The sequence below is a fragment of the Silurus meridionalis genome, chromosome 26 (genome assembly GCF_014805685.1).
Source record: "Silurus meridionalis isolate SWU-2019-XX chromosome 26, ASM1480568v1, whole genome shotgun sequence".
Lineage (NCBI taxonomy): Eukaryota > Metazoa > Chordata > Actinopteri > Siluriformes > Siluridae > Silurus > Silurus meridionalis.
In genome coordinates, this window is record NC_060909.1 from 13,749,919 (window position 1) to 13,765,317 (window position 15,399).

A 15,399-nucleotide genomic window follows, 5' to 3' on the forward strand; every position below is an offset into this window, starting at 1 on the left:
TATTTACAGTATAAAAAGAATTTAATAAACAAAACCTGTGAAATATATATATTTATAGACATTGCAAGTCACTTTGGCATAAATTCATATCTGTAATTCCTTTATCTGAATTCAGATAACAAATCATGTTCATGTTAAACACACTTCACTGAGAAAATCAGCTACAACCACACACACACACACACACACACACACATTTAATAAATAAAGTATTATACACGCTAACACTGCACTGTCCCACTGATCCAACAACATGACACACAGTTTACCTAACTTCTTTCCACAATTAAAAATGGTAACTTTTTCACTCACAAAATGTTAATCAATACCAGGATTAAATTAAAATATTACGGAAAAAGAGTTTCATGCTAAAACCTTCACCCTAATATACTCGACATTTGTTGGAAATTAACGTTTATTCCTTACTTTAATAGTAAAACCTTTACCTAGTTATTTGTTATAAATGTCCAGAATGTAAATATTAAAATCTTTGCCTGGACACCTGTTTAACCTGCAAATCTTAACTTCAGTAACTACATTTAAAATCTCCAGTCAGATCGACAGCTGGCCTACAGTACACAGCATTTCACATTATTAATCATATAATAAATCATTCATGCAAATTGTATTGATAAATTTATCATGTTCAGAGACCAAAACATAACACATTTTCACAGTTATGACACAATAAGCTCTGTTTCGATAAGAATCACACAGATGTACATTACACATGGCAACATTAGCATACAATCTGAAAGTAAAGCAGTAAACACACCTTGATCTACTAAATTTGAAGTGAAGAGATGCCTGGAGACATTTCATTATATAACTGAACTGAAATGTCAAAAATGTTACACACACACACCTTGCCATCTTGTTTGGGCGTGTCTCAGTAGTTGTACAGGCGCTGAGTGGGCTGTTTAAAATGGCCATAACGGCGCTCAGTGTTGGAAAGCCGAGTCTTGACCAGGTTCTGCCTGCTGAGTGCGCCACGGCTTAGCTTTCGGCGTTCAGAATACACTCGTGCTCTCTGCTCTGTGAGCAGCTCAGAAGCACAGCACAACGGCAGGAGCCTCGACACATCACGCCTTACCTGTACACACCTGAGACACACACATACACACACACTGTCAGGTACATACACTTTACCCCTACTGCAGGTTGTTCACTTATAGAAAAATAGTCTGAACTGTGTAGGACATGGCCTACTGCAAATATGAGGATTGTTTTCTTATAAGAGCACACTTCAAGTGTTTCATTCCTTTTATACCAAAAAGAAATTAAACATTACATGTTTATTCATTAAATAACAGCATCATGCATTTTATCTGTTTACAAGTAACATTGTTCAATCAAGTTCTTCTCATTGGTCACATTGCTGGTCATATTACAGAGAAATTCACATGTATAAACTCCTCTTTTCAAAAGCTGTTGCAAAACTGACTGTGACAATGTCCTCATAGCGGAGACAATTTGTCATACAGAAATCATGACCAATCTCAATCGAGGAGATTGGTCGATAATCATTTGAGAATAAAGTTTGGTAACCTGGAAGAATCATCTTCTTCATCAGAAACGTCTTCCTCATTTATCCGCTGATGGCACATCTGATACACGGACATGCTGGGATGCTCTATCAGCAGATTCTCTTTTACAAGAAGGCCTAGAGATGAGTTATCTACACACACACACACACACACAAAAAAAACCTTTATAAACCAATCCTCCTGCTGGTTTTTGAATGTAAGGATCCCATATTACACAGACCTGGAACATTAATGATGATCCAGTCTCCATCTTCACACTCCAGCAGCTCCATACAACTCTCATTCTCCACCACAACCTCATCCACTTCCTCTCCTCCGCCACCCAGCAGAATCTGCGTCAGGACTTTCCTGATCATTTTTAGAATTTTTTTACCGCTTCTTGACTCTGAAAGCAAAAAGAGAACAGTATGAAGCTATTATTAATTTTACTGAGTTTCAGTACTGTTTTTATGCAGCTTTGACTTCCCTATCTGTACAATCTCAGGAAAAAGGTACATGGTTAAAGGTACAGTTAAACAAAGAACAATTAAATATTCACACAGCTAGCTAATTAGCCAGCTAGCTAGGTACCATACTAGGATTAATTGGGCTGCCTTTAATGATACAAAGAAAATCATTTCAAATGAAAGACTCTAATATTGTATTGATGTGAGTGTGAAAAATATAAAGCATGTGTACAGCCTGTTCTGATACACACGCTTTCTTCTTTTACATCAAGTGTGCACTTGAGTATAATAGTGACAGTGTAATGTACTGTGGAAGTCAATAAGGGTGAATGCCAGTGTATCCTTTCAATCCAACACATCTCAGCAATCTTGAGGTCTTTCAGCCGCCAAGATTCCTGTATGATTTGCGCAGGTCAAAGTGAGTATGTGTATTAAAAGAAACCTGGCAGCCATTGCTGTACACACTGTCCTTTAGCTTGTCAGTTTATTTTCAATACTGTCGGGATTTTTTGTACAGCCCAATTTAGAACAACTTCAGAGAGTAAATTAGCCACGCAATACTGATCCAGTTACAGTCATCTCACACTCAGGAGGCTCCCTACATAGAGAACATATAGCTGAAACATGGAGGGTTTCTTGTTCTAATAAATGTTGTATTACAATGTTACTACTGTACGGTATAGCTGTTACAAAGTTACACTACAGAATCACTGTCATAATGTTACAACACTACAGTGTCACAGTTTGACTACACTATGGTTTAACTGTAACAATATTACACTACAAAAGTGTCACAATATTTCTGCACAACAGTGTCTCAATATGCACTACCAGGTGGGAGGGAGGTGGTAGCTTAGTGTTTAAGGCATTGGATCTGGTGGTTAAGGCTTTGGATCCGAAGATGCCAACTACAACCAGCTGCCACACCTAGGCCCCTGGGCAGCCCCTATAGCTTCTCAGTTATATGACTAAGATAAATATAAGTCACTCTGTATTTGGGCATCTGACAAATGCTCAAAAGGTATAATGTGACTGTCACACTATTACAACGCTAGAGTGTCACTGTCACAATATTACAGTACACTGTAATATTAGTGTTACAATCACAATATTACTACACCAGAGTGTCACTGTGACAGTAGGATTATACTAGTGTCACTGCCACAATATTACAACCACTACATCCTCAATGTCACTACTGCTATGAATAATATAAATGAAAGTCACTCTGGATAAGGGTGTCTGCCAAATGCTATAAATGTACAGTACCACTGTCATATTACAGTAATTCAGTGTCATCATATTACTACACTACAGTGCCACAATAGTACGACTCTACATTACCACAATGTTGTAAAAGTTTAGAAAAAGTGTCTCAACAAAATATCATTCTGCATTCAAGTGCATTATTCATCTACGTTTATGCCACAGTAAAGTTTTATTTGAGGCATGAAAAGGAAAACACAGAAAAACAGCTGTCACCCAACCTAAACCAGGAACTGCACACACTAAGCTGTAGATGGCTCCAGGGTGTTTACTGAGAGCAACCGAGACCAGCATTCAGAATCACACAAAGAAGAAAAAAATTGTGAACAAAGAAAACTAAACATTACAGAAGAAATTTAAATCACACAAAAAACTTTTCTTCACTGTAAAAAAAAATATCTCACCACTGCAACACTTCTTTTGTGCTTTTTTTTGTAATAATGAGAATATGTAAAAATAAAACTGCATTAAATGCCTTCTGGTTTATCCTGTGGAAAATGTCACAACTTTGTATAAATAATTTTAAAACGACGCATAAATAAAACATGAACGGTGTGTGTGTGTATGAGTTTGTACATTCTCATAACATCAGTGGATAAAACAAGAAAACAAAGGAACATCACAGTATGAAGCAGAAACCTCAGCTCAGCGACTAATCACTGCTCCTGAAAGTGAATCGTGTTGTAGGGAATCTCACCTGGAAATATCGGGTCCGAAGTGAAATCAAAATGATTCAAAACCCAAAACACAGAAAGTGTGAACAAAGTATCAGCACAACGCCGCTTGTTTTTGTCTCGACTTGTTTACAAACCAGAGGCTCCGCCTCCGTGTCATGACGTCACCGACTTCCATCAGCACCTCGAACGCGCCTATTTTTCAAATTTGTAAACAAATGCGTGCGTCATTTCCAGTTCCGTGTTTTAGCCCTGCTCACTGCTACGCCACCTGCTGGACAAATCGCACGTACCATGTGTTCTGTGTCCCGTCAATTCCGATGTAACGCCACAATCTGTGACCATCGTATTTTGTGACTCTAAAGGGCGCTGTTGCTAAAATGCAGCTTAAAATGAATCACCCGGAGAAGTTTATATCCATTTACTGACTTTATTTAAATGACTTAAATGTTCTCACTCTGGTGATGCCAAACTCGCTCTATTTATATCCTGAAAAGCATTCGGGTTTCATGTAAACTGTAACAAACTAGGCATCATCAGAGTGAATATGGAGAACATTAATGGATAAGAGACACACATTCATACACACACTTAAACTACATGTCGCTTTATTAGCCTTATTAATAAATAACATCCAGGGTGACATAGGAAGATATCCAGCATTGCCATCAGCAAGTAACTGATAAAAACCAGTGGGAAACCAGTGGCAGCCAAAAAGCCAAATTAAAATAAATAAAATAAAATAAAAAATATTATAAATGAATGCAAAAATGTATAAATTAAAATGAAAGTGTTCTTTGTGACTTTATAGAGCAATAAACTAAATCAACCAACTAATCATTTAGATAATTGAAGAGCAAAATAATAATTATACTGTATATACATTATATATATGTTACATTTGAGGTTCTGTTTATATGTAAATGAAGAATATGAAGAACAGGAAGCAGACACTCCGAATTCTCCAACATCGGCTGCTATTTTGGTGTTTTGGTGTTTTGATGTCTGCTGATCCGCATGTTTGATTTGTCATGTTTTATGCTGGATGTCCTTCCTAACACAACCCTTCACATTTATCCGGGCTTGAGACCGGCACTAAGAGTGCACTGACCTGTGCAACCCTAATGGCTGATTTATTATTATTATTATTATTATTATTATTATTTTTAATACAAACCGCAAAAACTCATGGCCTGTCTAGTTTACTGGTATGTGTAAATAAAGGAGATATGGCAACCTCGAACTGCCCAATCTGGCACCCACGTGGTTACTCAGAGCCCCGAAAGTGAAGCAAAAGCAAAAGTGGGAAAAAGTCCTTGTGATTGTTCTGGAAGACCGGGTAAGATTATTAAACTATTACATACACAAACAGAGTGGGCTTTACAGGTAATTTATTTAGATTGTGATCGTTTATAAAAAGAAAGTGGTGATAAATTATTTAGTATTTTATTTCGTGATTATTTTGTATTCTTTTCTATACTATACACTCATGTTCTCTGAGAGAGGAGAGAAAAAAGTCAGATTAATACCTTTACTGTGCCTCTGGATTTTATTTTAATTATTATTAGGGTAAAAAAAAAACTAAAGTTACAAAAAATAACTTTGCAGCGAAGGAAAAGTTTACCGTGTCCGGGTTCAGTTGTCATATCGCGAGATTTAGAAAGAGTTTAATTACACTCTGTCTGTTATCGCGAGATCTGTGTTAAAGACACACGAAGGACAACACAGCAGAAGTTCATCTATAAATGAACATTAATAAAGAACACAAAAATAAACGTGTATAAATCCTGCTGTTCATTTCACTCCTCCTGTCATGTCTTTATTCAATTCAATTCGGTTCAATTAATTTTTATTTGTATAGCTTTTGTAACAATGGGTATTGTCTCAAAGCAGCTTTACACAGATAATGTGGTAAGAAAGAACAAATAAGATGTTCTTTATAAGTGTAAGTTTATCCGTAATGAGCAAGCTGGTGGTGACTGTTGCAAGGAAAAACTTCCTGAGATGGCATAAGGAAGAAACCTTGAGAGGAACTAGACCGAAGAAGAAAACCCATCCTCATCCGTCAAAAAACCTGAGTGAACGTGTGAGAGTAAGGGGACGACAGCATACAAATATCCCAGTTCACCAAACACTCTATATCCATGCTCCCTCCAGATCTGCCCCTTTACCTAAGAAAATATTTCCTGATAAAAATAAATATGTTTTCAGCCTCGACTTGAACACTGAGACTGTGTCTGAGTCCCGAACACTAATTGGAAGGCTGTTCCATAACTGTGGGGCTTTATAAGAGAAAGATCTGCCCCCTGCTGTAGTCTTCATTATTTGTACCAACAGATAGCCAGCACCTTTTGATCTAAGTAGGCGTGGAGGATCATACTGGTACAGAAGTTCACTCAGATACTGCAGTGCGAGACTGTTAAGTGCTTTATACGTCAGTAGTAGTATTTTATGATCAATGCGAGATTTGATTGTGAGCCAGTGTAGACTGATTAAAACAGGGCTGATGTGGTCATATTTTCTAGATCTAGTAAGTCTGCTGCTGCACTCTGGTCTTTATTACCCACAAGAGGGCCGTGCCCACATTTTGAGAACCACTGGTGTAATGTGAATCCAAGTATTCCCAGAGTATTGCCAGAGCCCTTCCTCTTCCACAATTGACAGCAGCTGATGATCAAGTCATAATGAATTTCATTATTTTGCTTGATATTTCTTTATGCTTCTTACTGTCCTTGCAGTAGGATTGCTGTCTTTGAAACAGCTCTGTTACTGCCTCTGAGTGAGTTGCACTTGAGTTGCTCTCCTGCTATTCCTGAGTGCTAGCCAAGCTAAGCCGACTAAACTTCAAATGTCTGATTGGAAATATTCTTGGTACACACATTGAAGATTGCTAATGTATTGTCTTTTTCACAAACCTTGTAGAACTGTTAGACCGTTAAAGCTATTTTAGCGGTGCATGTAAAATTTGTCTCGCATGTTTTGCGCAATCTGATCGGCCCTTCCGGATCGGCCTTCCCAACACGATTATCGTCAGATTATCATCAACCAATCAATCAGAGCACCCATAATTTTTGGGCTTTGGAAATGTGAATAATTTTTCTACGGAATTGCAGTACAGAAACGAAACCCAGATGGAGTGAGGCTTTAAACAACACTCCACACAATACACCTCTATTATCATTCTGATAACAATCATACTAAAGGATCAAACTCGATCATCATAAACACACACTTTTATTGACATCGAACTCCAGAAAATGTCTGACTTGTCTTCATGTTTATTTTATAAATACTTTGTAATACTTTGTATATGTAAAATATATTTATTGTCCGTTTCTGTTCTTTAATTTTATTCAATGGACACTACACTATGTCTAGGTTTATACAACAGTTTAGTACCCTGTTCCTGAGAGAAGATTTGTTGCTGGATATGAAAGCAGTGTACAAACAAAACTAAACACTTTACTTAAAGCAACAATGAGTTCATCTATGTTTAATAGGCAATAAGCAAAACAGTTTTTTATCATTTATCTAGAAAAATGGGCATTATTACTGACATGTTATAACAAAATGTTATTATTTTTAAGCAACCCTACTTCTTCTTCTTCTTCTTCTTCTACTTCTTCTTCTTCTTTCAGCTTCTCCCATTAGGGGTCGCCACAGCGGATCATCCGTCTACATACCCCTCTGTCCTTTACATCTGCCTCTTTCAAACCAACTACCTGCATGTCATAAACCTCCTCCTTGGTCTTCCTCTTTTCCTTCTTCCTGGTGGTTCCATTCTCAGCATTCTCCTACCGATATACCCCATGCCCCTTACATACTTCTCTGACAAACCTTACTTCCTCATACAATACCACAACTCCTCTCTCGACACCCTGTCGTACGCTTGTTCGCCACATCCCTCTTCACCTGCTGCCGCATCTCCTTGTACTCCTGCCTACTTTTCTCATCACTCTGTCGATTGCCAATTCTGTTTTGCCAACCTCCTACTCCTTATGCTTTCATGCACTTTCTCACGTCTCTTTGTCTTTCTTTTTATTTCTAGCTTAACACTTCTGCAGTAGTTGCCCAATCACCCAGGACCTCCTCATCACCACCAAGCCCCTGTCTGACCTCTTCCCTGAATCTCACACTTCAGTTTCTACTATCTTATTCTTCTTTCAGTCTTCACTCTCTTCCTCTTCTTCTTCCCCTCCAAAACCATCCTACAGACCACCATCCGATGCTGTCTAGCTACACTGTCCCCTGCCAACACCTTACAGTCTCCAATCTCCTTCATGTTGCATCTCCTACATAGAACATAGTCCACCTGTGTGCACCTTAATTCACTTTTATACATCACCCTATGATTCTCCTTCTTCTTAAAATAAGTATTCACCACTGCCATTTCTATCCTTTTAGCAAAATCTACCACAATCTGCCCTTCCACATTCCTCTCCTTAAGGCTATACCTACCCATCACCTCCTCATCACCTCTGTTCCCTTCACCTACATGCCCATGAATGTCTGCCCCAATCACAAATCGTTCATTCCTAGGTACACTCTCCACCACTCCATCTAACTCACTTCAGAATTTTCCTTCTCCTCCATCTAACAACCCACTTGTGAAGCATAAGCACTGATGACATTTATCATCACCCCTTCAACTTCCAGCTTCATATTCATCACCCTTTCAGAAACTCTCTTCACCTCCACTACACTCTTACTGTACTCTTCCTTCAAAATCACCCCTACACCATTTCTCTTTCCATCCACACCATGATAGAACAGTTTAAACACACCTGCAATGTTCCTGGCCTTGCACCATTTCCACTTGGTCTCCTGAACACACAACATATCTACCTTTCTCCTCTTCATCAGTCATAGTACCAACATTTAAAGTACCAACCCTAACTCCATTCTCCTGCACTTCTCCTTTTCATGCGGTCTCTGTAGACGTCTTCCTCCTCTCCTTCTCCTTCTTTGGCAAACAGTAGCCCAATTTCCACCGGTACCCTGTTTCCACCGGTATCATCCATTACATGTAATTTTAAATCATACCAGGACACAAAGGTATTTAAATAATTTTTGATTAATCATCATCTAATGACCCATACTAATCTCTGTCAGTGTTTAATTTTTGATCTGACAAATATAACTCTCCATACTTTTAAGACTTTTAAAGTTTTTAGGAAGGATTTTAAAAACATGCATAAAACCTCTAGGTGTCAGGGGTTCAATAAATTTTGTAATATCTTTTAAGAACAGATATTAAAATTGTGGAGGAGAAAACAGAACATTCTCCAGGATCCAGAGCAGGAGACTAAAGTCTTCATCTGTTCAGCTTTTAAATGACTTTATATTTCACTGTATTCTATAATGTTCTTTCTTTTTATGCATAATAAGAGAATATTATTTATTTTGTAAATTATTGTTTTAATTGTGTGTATGTTGGTTATGGCTGTGTGTATGTGTGTGGGTTTGTGTGTGTGTGTGTGTGTCAGATTTTTTTGTGTGTGTTAATCATGGTTGTGTTGTTGATGTTTCTCTCCAGGCTGTTTGTGGTGATGGAGAGGTTTGGCGATGTCATGCGTATGTGCTGCCAGGTTTCATCCAATCAGCAGATGAAGGCAGCAGTGAAGAATTCTGGGAAAGGAGCGGTGGTAGCAGGAGGAAGTGCATTTTTAGGTGGACTTCTTCTCGGACCCGCTGGAATTGCTGTCGGTAAAAAAAAAACTTTTGAATATACTTAATATTTTTTTCAGTTATAATAAAATGTAGAAAAATACATAAATATACAAAATACAATAAATATAATTTTAGCAATATTTAAATTTTCAATAAAACTTTTTTCTTAAAATAACTTTAAAATTCTAAATTATTATTCTGACTGAGATATTTTGGGGTATGCTGATGTTCTCTGGGAAAAGCTGATATTCCTCTGCTGTATAATGAGGTTCTCTGTGGCTCCCTGGGTTCTCTGTAGTATGCTGAGTTTCTCTAAGAATCTCTAGGGTATGCTGAGGTTCTTTTTGTTTCTCTGGGGTATGCTGAGATTCACTGAGGTTCCCTGGGGTTTGCTAAGGTTCTCTGAGATTATCTGGGGTATGCTGAGGTTCTCTGGGGTATGCAGATGGTCTCTGGGGTATACTGAGGTTCTTGAAGGTTCTTTGGAGTATTCTGACCTTCTCTGGGGTTTCCTGTACAAAACAGTTCTGCAGGAAATTCTGTGCCATTTAAAATCCTTTTTTAAGAACAATTAGAATAAAAAAAAAAAGTTTAATTGTCAGCGTGAAATGTGCATTATAAATGTGTGTGTTGTAGGTGGGGCAGTCGGGGGTCTCCTGGGCTGGGGGATGACAAGTGGTCAGTTTAAACCAGTTCCTCAGATCCTCATGGAGCTTCCCCCACAGCAGCAGAGGAAGCTTTACCAGGATGTAATGGCGGTTTTGGGCTCGTTGGACTGGAGCGATGCTGTGCAGCTCATTGCGCTTGTGATAGGGAATGCCAGCCTACAGGAGCAAGTAATAGCTGCAATCCTCAACTTTGTCACCAAAGAGCTTCATGCTGAGATACGATATGGAGACTGAGCATGCCAACAGCATACAACATCATTATCATCTGCAGCTTTTAGCTGCTTCACCTCTGTGTACCTTTATTTTATTTTAATTTGTTGCATATTAATATTATTATCATTATTTGGTCCAGCATGGTTAAATGTGAAATTTGGGTTTTAATTTAAAGCCGTGTGCTTAGTTTTTTGTAAGAATTTAGTTTGAGCAAGATAAACATGTCCATTGGAGAGATTAGCTCAAATAAGCTTAAAGCCACTTCCACATTTTCATTAATGATCTCAGGAATTAGCTGTTCTCATTTCCTCATGCCAAAAGTTTTATCAGCTCATATACATGCCCACATTTTCATAGTGGGGTCTGAAGACATGCTCACATAGACACCAGCCTTCTCTTCTATAATTTAACACCATAAAAATTATTTCTCCTTCAGTTTGTTTGTTTCAGACTTGTTAAAAGTGTCATCACTGCAGAAATATTACACAGATACATTGAGTGTACACTTCTCCAGTGTTAACATATTAATGTTTCCCATTTTTATCCGTTATGCAACATTCATTTCATATTTTCTACAGACTCATGTTTGTAGCTTTATTGCTGCTGGATCTAAAACAGTCTCATCACTAATATTTTCTGAATTTAAAGTATAACAGTGTTTTTGTATAAAAAGTTAATATGTCCAAATGATGTTTTCAATGAAGATGTTTATCATACAATGAATAAAACTGACAGATTACCGAAATACATAAAAGATTTTTGTTATAATGTTAATACATTTGCTATTAGTTTATCACTCATATTGTGAGCAGAGAGTCAGAATATTTATTCTTTCACCCTTACTCACTCTTTCTGTTCTCTAAGAGCTGAAGTGGTTCCCACACTAAATGAGGCTCAAATAATGTAATAAACCACTTAGGGAAACTTTCCTTCAGAGCATTGTATAAAACTGCTTTTGCAGGTTATTGGGCTTTTGAACTGCTTCTCTAACATTAATAATAATTAGACCAATAAATGCTTGCATAATCATTTTATTTATTAGTGTTTGAATTAGAAAGGTAATGTTAAATTGGTAATAATATTATACATTATACAATCTTTTTAAATACAAGTATAAACAGTGTCATTATTCATAATTCCCCTAGTTTTAGCGATAATGTGGTCACTGAACTCATTCAGGTTTAAACTTATAATAGTAAAGCTTATTAAATGCTATATCGTCTCTAAGAGTATGTGATGTGAGATTTATTTAACAGTAATTTGGTAATATTATTGTCAATGACAGACTAGTTATGGGGAAACTCTGCATCGTTCAGATTTTTACACAACACAATAAACTGTTCAATCTACTAATAATAAATAAATGCTGTAAATTATTTACATTTAAATTTTGTGTAGTTGTTCACTGTCAGTGTTTTTCACATCAGTGTCAAGTTATCAGTTATTAAACATCTTCCTGATCCTGTGGAACCGGTTCCTTATATAAAAGTTTATAAGTAGAACATCATCTGTGGTGTGGATGAAGATGAAGAGATGGTGTGGTAAAGTGACTGTTAAATGTCACAACTGTCTTTTTAACCCTCTTTTGAGGTTTTTCAGATGTTCTGTGGAAATCTGCACTGTGGTTTGATGTGTTTGGGGTTAAAGTAGCAGTATACAGGCTCAGGTTCACTGTACGCATTGAACCATGCATTGTGTGTGTGGTTCTCCTGGTCCTCATCACTGGACTCTTCATATTCTGGCATCTCCTTCATCGAGTCTTTCTTCCTGGTGATTCCTTCATTGCTGATATCCTTTTCATGCAGAGATTTTTCACACAGGCGACATACACGGACGGGTTTGGATGAGATGTGTGAGAGAATGGCACGGCCTTTGGAGCAGGAGTTACACACCACAAAGCCACAGTGTCTGCAGTGGTGTCTGCGCTGGGTGACGTTAAAGGGTTCTGAGCATCGCATACACACAGCTGAGGCGGTGTCGGGGATCCAAGTGGCAGCGAATGGCTTCAATGATTCAGCAGGCAAACCAAGCTGCTTCAACCGCTCCACCCTGCAGCGCTCTATGTGCTCCATCCATGCCTGCTTCTCCATTACTGAGGCTGCAGAGATGTGGAAGGACTTGTGTGGTGTCCGGAGGAGCCACTGGTTCTTCATTCCTACTCCATCCTCCAGGTTCACTTGTTCCAGTTCCTCCAGGCGCAGGATCTTCTGGTGATTGTTCCAACGGCCTGGGACCACAATGCTGCCATACATCAGGATGTCATTAAACAGGAAGAAGACTTTCGGCTGAGGTTTGCGTCTGCACAACTTCATCAGACGACCTTCTCCGATCAGGACACGATCCGGAGTGAGGAGAGGTTTTCCACCTGGCATGAAGGAATTCTCTACGGCCAAGATACGCTCACGGTTCTCCGTAATGAACTGCGGATTGTCTCCCATGTCTGCAGGAACAAAAAAAAACTAAATCAGATTAAATGAAACAAGATCAGATTACAGGTGAACTTGTGAGTGTGTTCAAAGTTAATGTGACCTTAACTGTGTATAAATCAGGCATTTCTTATCTTATTACTGCAGAAAGTCATAAACACTAAATGGGTTTTACTGAGTTCTACAATGTACCGGAATTGGGTGTGGTAATGGATAAGAATTAAGCAACAGCTTAGAGCAAAATGCCTTCGAAATGCTCTCTCATATAGTAGTAAAAAATGTATGTAGCTAATGTTAGTGTTAGTGTGCAAACTATCACGAAGCAGGTTATATATGTAAATATTTATTCTAACACTCATCATAAAAAAAGTTTACAATATTTACTGAGTTAATGTTCAAATCAGCAGGGAGTTCAAAGTCACTAATCACAATACCAAGCTCATATTACTGAGTAAATATCCATATAAATGATAGTTATTTTTAACATTTCACAAAAAAAAGAGGGCTGTAGAACTTGAAAGCTTTAATTATAAACACTGTATAACTAATTATTTAGAGGAACAGAATAAGAAGACGCATGAACTAATGTCAATTACAGATATAATACTACAAAATGTATACATCCATAATAAGATAACTGCATTAATGATTTTACCTGCGGATTGTAGAATTTTCTCAGAGTGATCAATCTGAGTGTGTCCTCTGGTTTCCTCTGGAGTAATGTCTTCAGTTAGATAGATTGCCTGTGTGTGTGTCTGAAGAGTGTCTGATGAGGAAGTGTTCTTTTTATACGTGTCATAAACCGGTCTTTCCTGCTCATTGGGGATTTCCATGACTTCTCAGAATGTCAGTAAAATTAAAAAGTGTCTGGAAACAGTTTCCTTCTGATACAGAGAAAAAGCCTAATATTCCCCAATACACACTGACCTGCTTTACATTTAATGACATTTAAAGGTATATTCCACCCGTAACAAAGTGATTTAAATACTTATTTTATATATGACGTATAACAGTACAAGTAAGCAGTATGATAGTATGTAGCATGATAGTATGTAGTAGCCTGACCACATTAGGGTCAAGAACCTTGAGGATAGATTGCTCAGGACCACAGGTTGCTCAGGACCACAGGTTGCATTAATTTGCCTATCACTGCACACCTTAATGATGAATTAAGTTTCCAATTTTGTAACCAACAACTTACTTCTCCATTCTAAAAATGCTAAAAAACTTAACAGATTTATCTTTGACTGTAACAAACCACTGACACTAGAGAGTAATTCCATAAATTTTACATACAATTTTACATACGTTTTACATTTCTCCTTATAATAAAATTCACCATATTAACGATTATTTTATCTATTTATGTGGAGCAAGTGCTCGGCATATCCCTAGGAATTCTGTTATTTTTTTCTGCTGAGTCCTTGAGCATGTCCCTTAACCAGCAATTGCTCAGCTGTATAATTGAGATAACTGTAAGTCACTGTGGAAAAGGCGTCTACTAAATGCTCTAAATGAAAAAGTAATGACTGTGTTGTAAGTTGTTTAACCTATGGATGCACTCAGTAAAATGTGAAGCTCGTTTACACAGAAATCAGTGATTTTTCTTTAAACAGAAGTACAATGTGACCTCACGTCATTTGTTAGTGACAGGAAACACATTTCACCATAGATAGGAACTCCTGCTGAAACACACATATACACACGTCCACACAAATACACACGTCATGAATTAGAGACCATAATTTGACTTTTAAATAGCACACAACAGTTTAGATTTAATCTAGAGCTGGTCTACACTCACACTGCAACTGACTTTATTCACTTAGTAATTTAGAGCATCAGAGAGGATCAATACATAAAATTATTTCAGATATTTACTGGAAAAGAATAATAATAATAATAATAATAATAATAATAATAATAATAATAATAATACAACTTATAATAATATAAACTAAAACTAAACAGTAGACTAACAACATACATACACATAAAAAACAAAAAACAAGTATGTTTTATGTTTCAGGGCATTCAGTAACTAAAGTCATCTCGTCCTTAGCAGGTCTCAGAATTAGCAACAGCACTTGGCATATTAAACTTTATTTTTACACAAAAATTAAGACAAAATGGAAAAACAGTATATAAAATACTAAGTACACCATAAGATTCAATAGCTTTGTAGAATCAACAAAGAAGCTACAAACTGAAATAATTTCTGTCAGGTCAAAGTCTGTACTTAGACTGAGGGAGTGAACACATTGACTCTTTTCTTTTTTAGCCATTCTGTTGTAGATTTGTTGGTGTGCTTGGGATAATTATTCTGTTGCATAACCCCAAATTCAGCCAAGCTTTTTGACAGATGGCTTCCTAATTTACAAGGTCAGGTAGACATGCTGGTATATATATATATATATATATATATATATATATATATATATATATATATATATATATATATATATATATATATCCTATATAGGAGACAA

General features: G+C 37.2%; 3 protein-coding genes across 3 annotated transcripts; 1 reads left to right on the forward strand and 2 right to left on the reverse strand.

Annotated features, from left to right (window-relative positions):
• Window positions 1-2: 2 nt before the first annotated feature.
• Window positions 3-4,111, reverse strand: si:ch211-260e23.9 (uncharacterized protein LOC555795 homolog). Its single transcript, XM_046839970.1, has 4 exons — window positions 3,957-4,111; window positions 1,768-1,932; window positions 1,549-1,678; window positions 3-1,103 (listed from the first exon to the last, which is right to left on the reverse strand). Exons 2-4 carry the CDS (start codon window positions 1,901-1,903, stop codon window positions 890-892), a joined length of 480 nt encoding a protein of 159 aa, XP_046695926.1. The 5' UTR covers window positions 1,904-1,932; window positions 3,957-4,111; the 3' UTR covers window positions 3-889.
• A 1,052-nt stretch (window positions 4,112-5,163) lies between these two features.
• Window positions 5,164-11,231, forward strand: LOC124380182 (protein C19orf12 homolog). The gene is made up of 3 exons (XM_046841032.1): window positions 5,164-5,272; window positions 9,470-9,639; window positions 10,240-11,231. Exons 2-3 carry the CDS (start codon window positions 9,483-9,485, stop codon window positions 10,503-10,505), a joined length of 423 nt encoding a protein of 140 aa, XP_046696988.1. The 5' UTR covers window positions 5,164-5,272; window positions 9,470-9,482; the 3' UTR covers window positions 10,506-11,231.
• A 268-nt stretch (window positions 11,232-11,499) lies between these two features.
• Window positions 11,500-13,758, reverse strand: plekhf1 (pleckstrin homology domain containing, family F (with FYVE domain) member 1). Its single transcript, XM_046841031.1, has 2 exons — window positions 13,566-13,758; window positions 11,500-12,924 (listed from the first exon to the last, which is right to left on the reverse strand). Exons 1-2 carry the CDS (start codon window positions 13,741-13,743, stop codon window positions 12,080-12,082), a joined length of 1,023 nt encoding a protein of 340 aa, XP_046696987.1. The 5' UTR covers window positions 13,744-13,758; the 3' UTR covers window positions 11,500-12,079.
• Window positions 13,759-15,399: the final 1,641 nt, after the last annotated feature.

Bases quoted from the DNA above. Each gene is read 5' to 3' on its own strand.
- si:ch211-260e23.9 (XM_046839970.1), bottom strand. From the start codon at position 1,903: ATGATCAGGAAAGTCCTGACGCAGATTCTGCTGGGTGGCGGAGGAGAG. The intron at 1,679-1,767 runs GTCTGTGTAATA...GTGTGTGTGTAG, and splicing joins GATCATCATTAATGTTCCAG to ATAACTCATCTCTAGGCCTT. The intron at 1,104-1,548 runs GTTACCAAACTT...TGTGTGTCTCAG, and splicing joins GAAGAAGATGATTCTTCCAG to GTGTGTACAGGTAAGGCGTG.
- LOC124380182 (XM_046841032.1), top strand. From the start codon at position 9,483: ATGGAGAGGTTTGGCGATGTCATGCGTATGTGCTGCCAGGTTTCATCC. The intron at 9,640-10,239 runs GTAAAAAAAAAA...TGTGTGTTGTAG, and splicing joins ACCCGCTGGAATTGCTGTCG to GTGGGGCAGTCGGGGGTCTC.
- plekhf1 (XM_046841031.1), bottom strand. From the start codon at position 13,743: ATGGAAATCCCCAATGAGCAGGAAAGACCGGTTTATGACACGTATAAA. The intron at 12,925-13,565 runs GTAAAATCATTA...TTGTTCCTGCAG, and splicing joins GAAAATTCTACAATCCGCAG to ACATGGGAGACAATCCGCAG.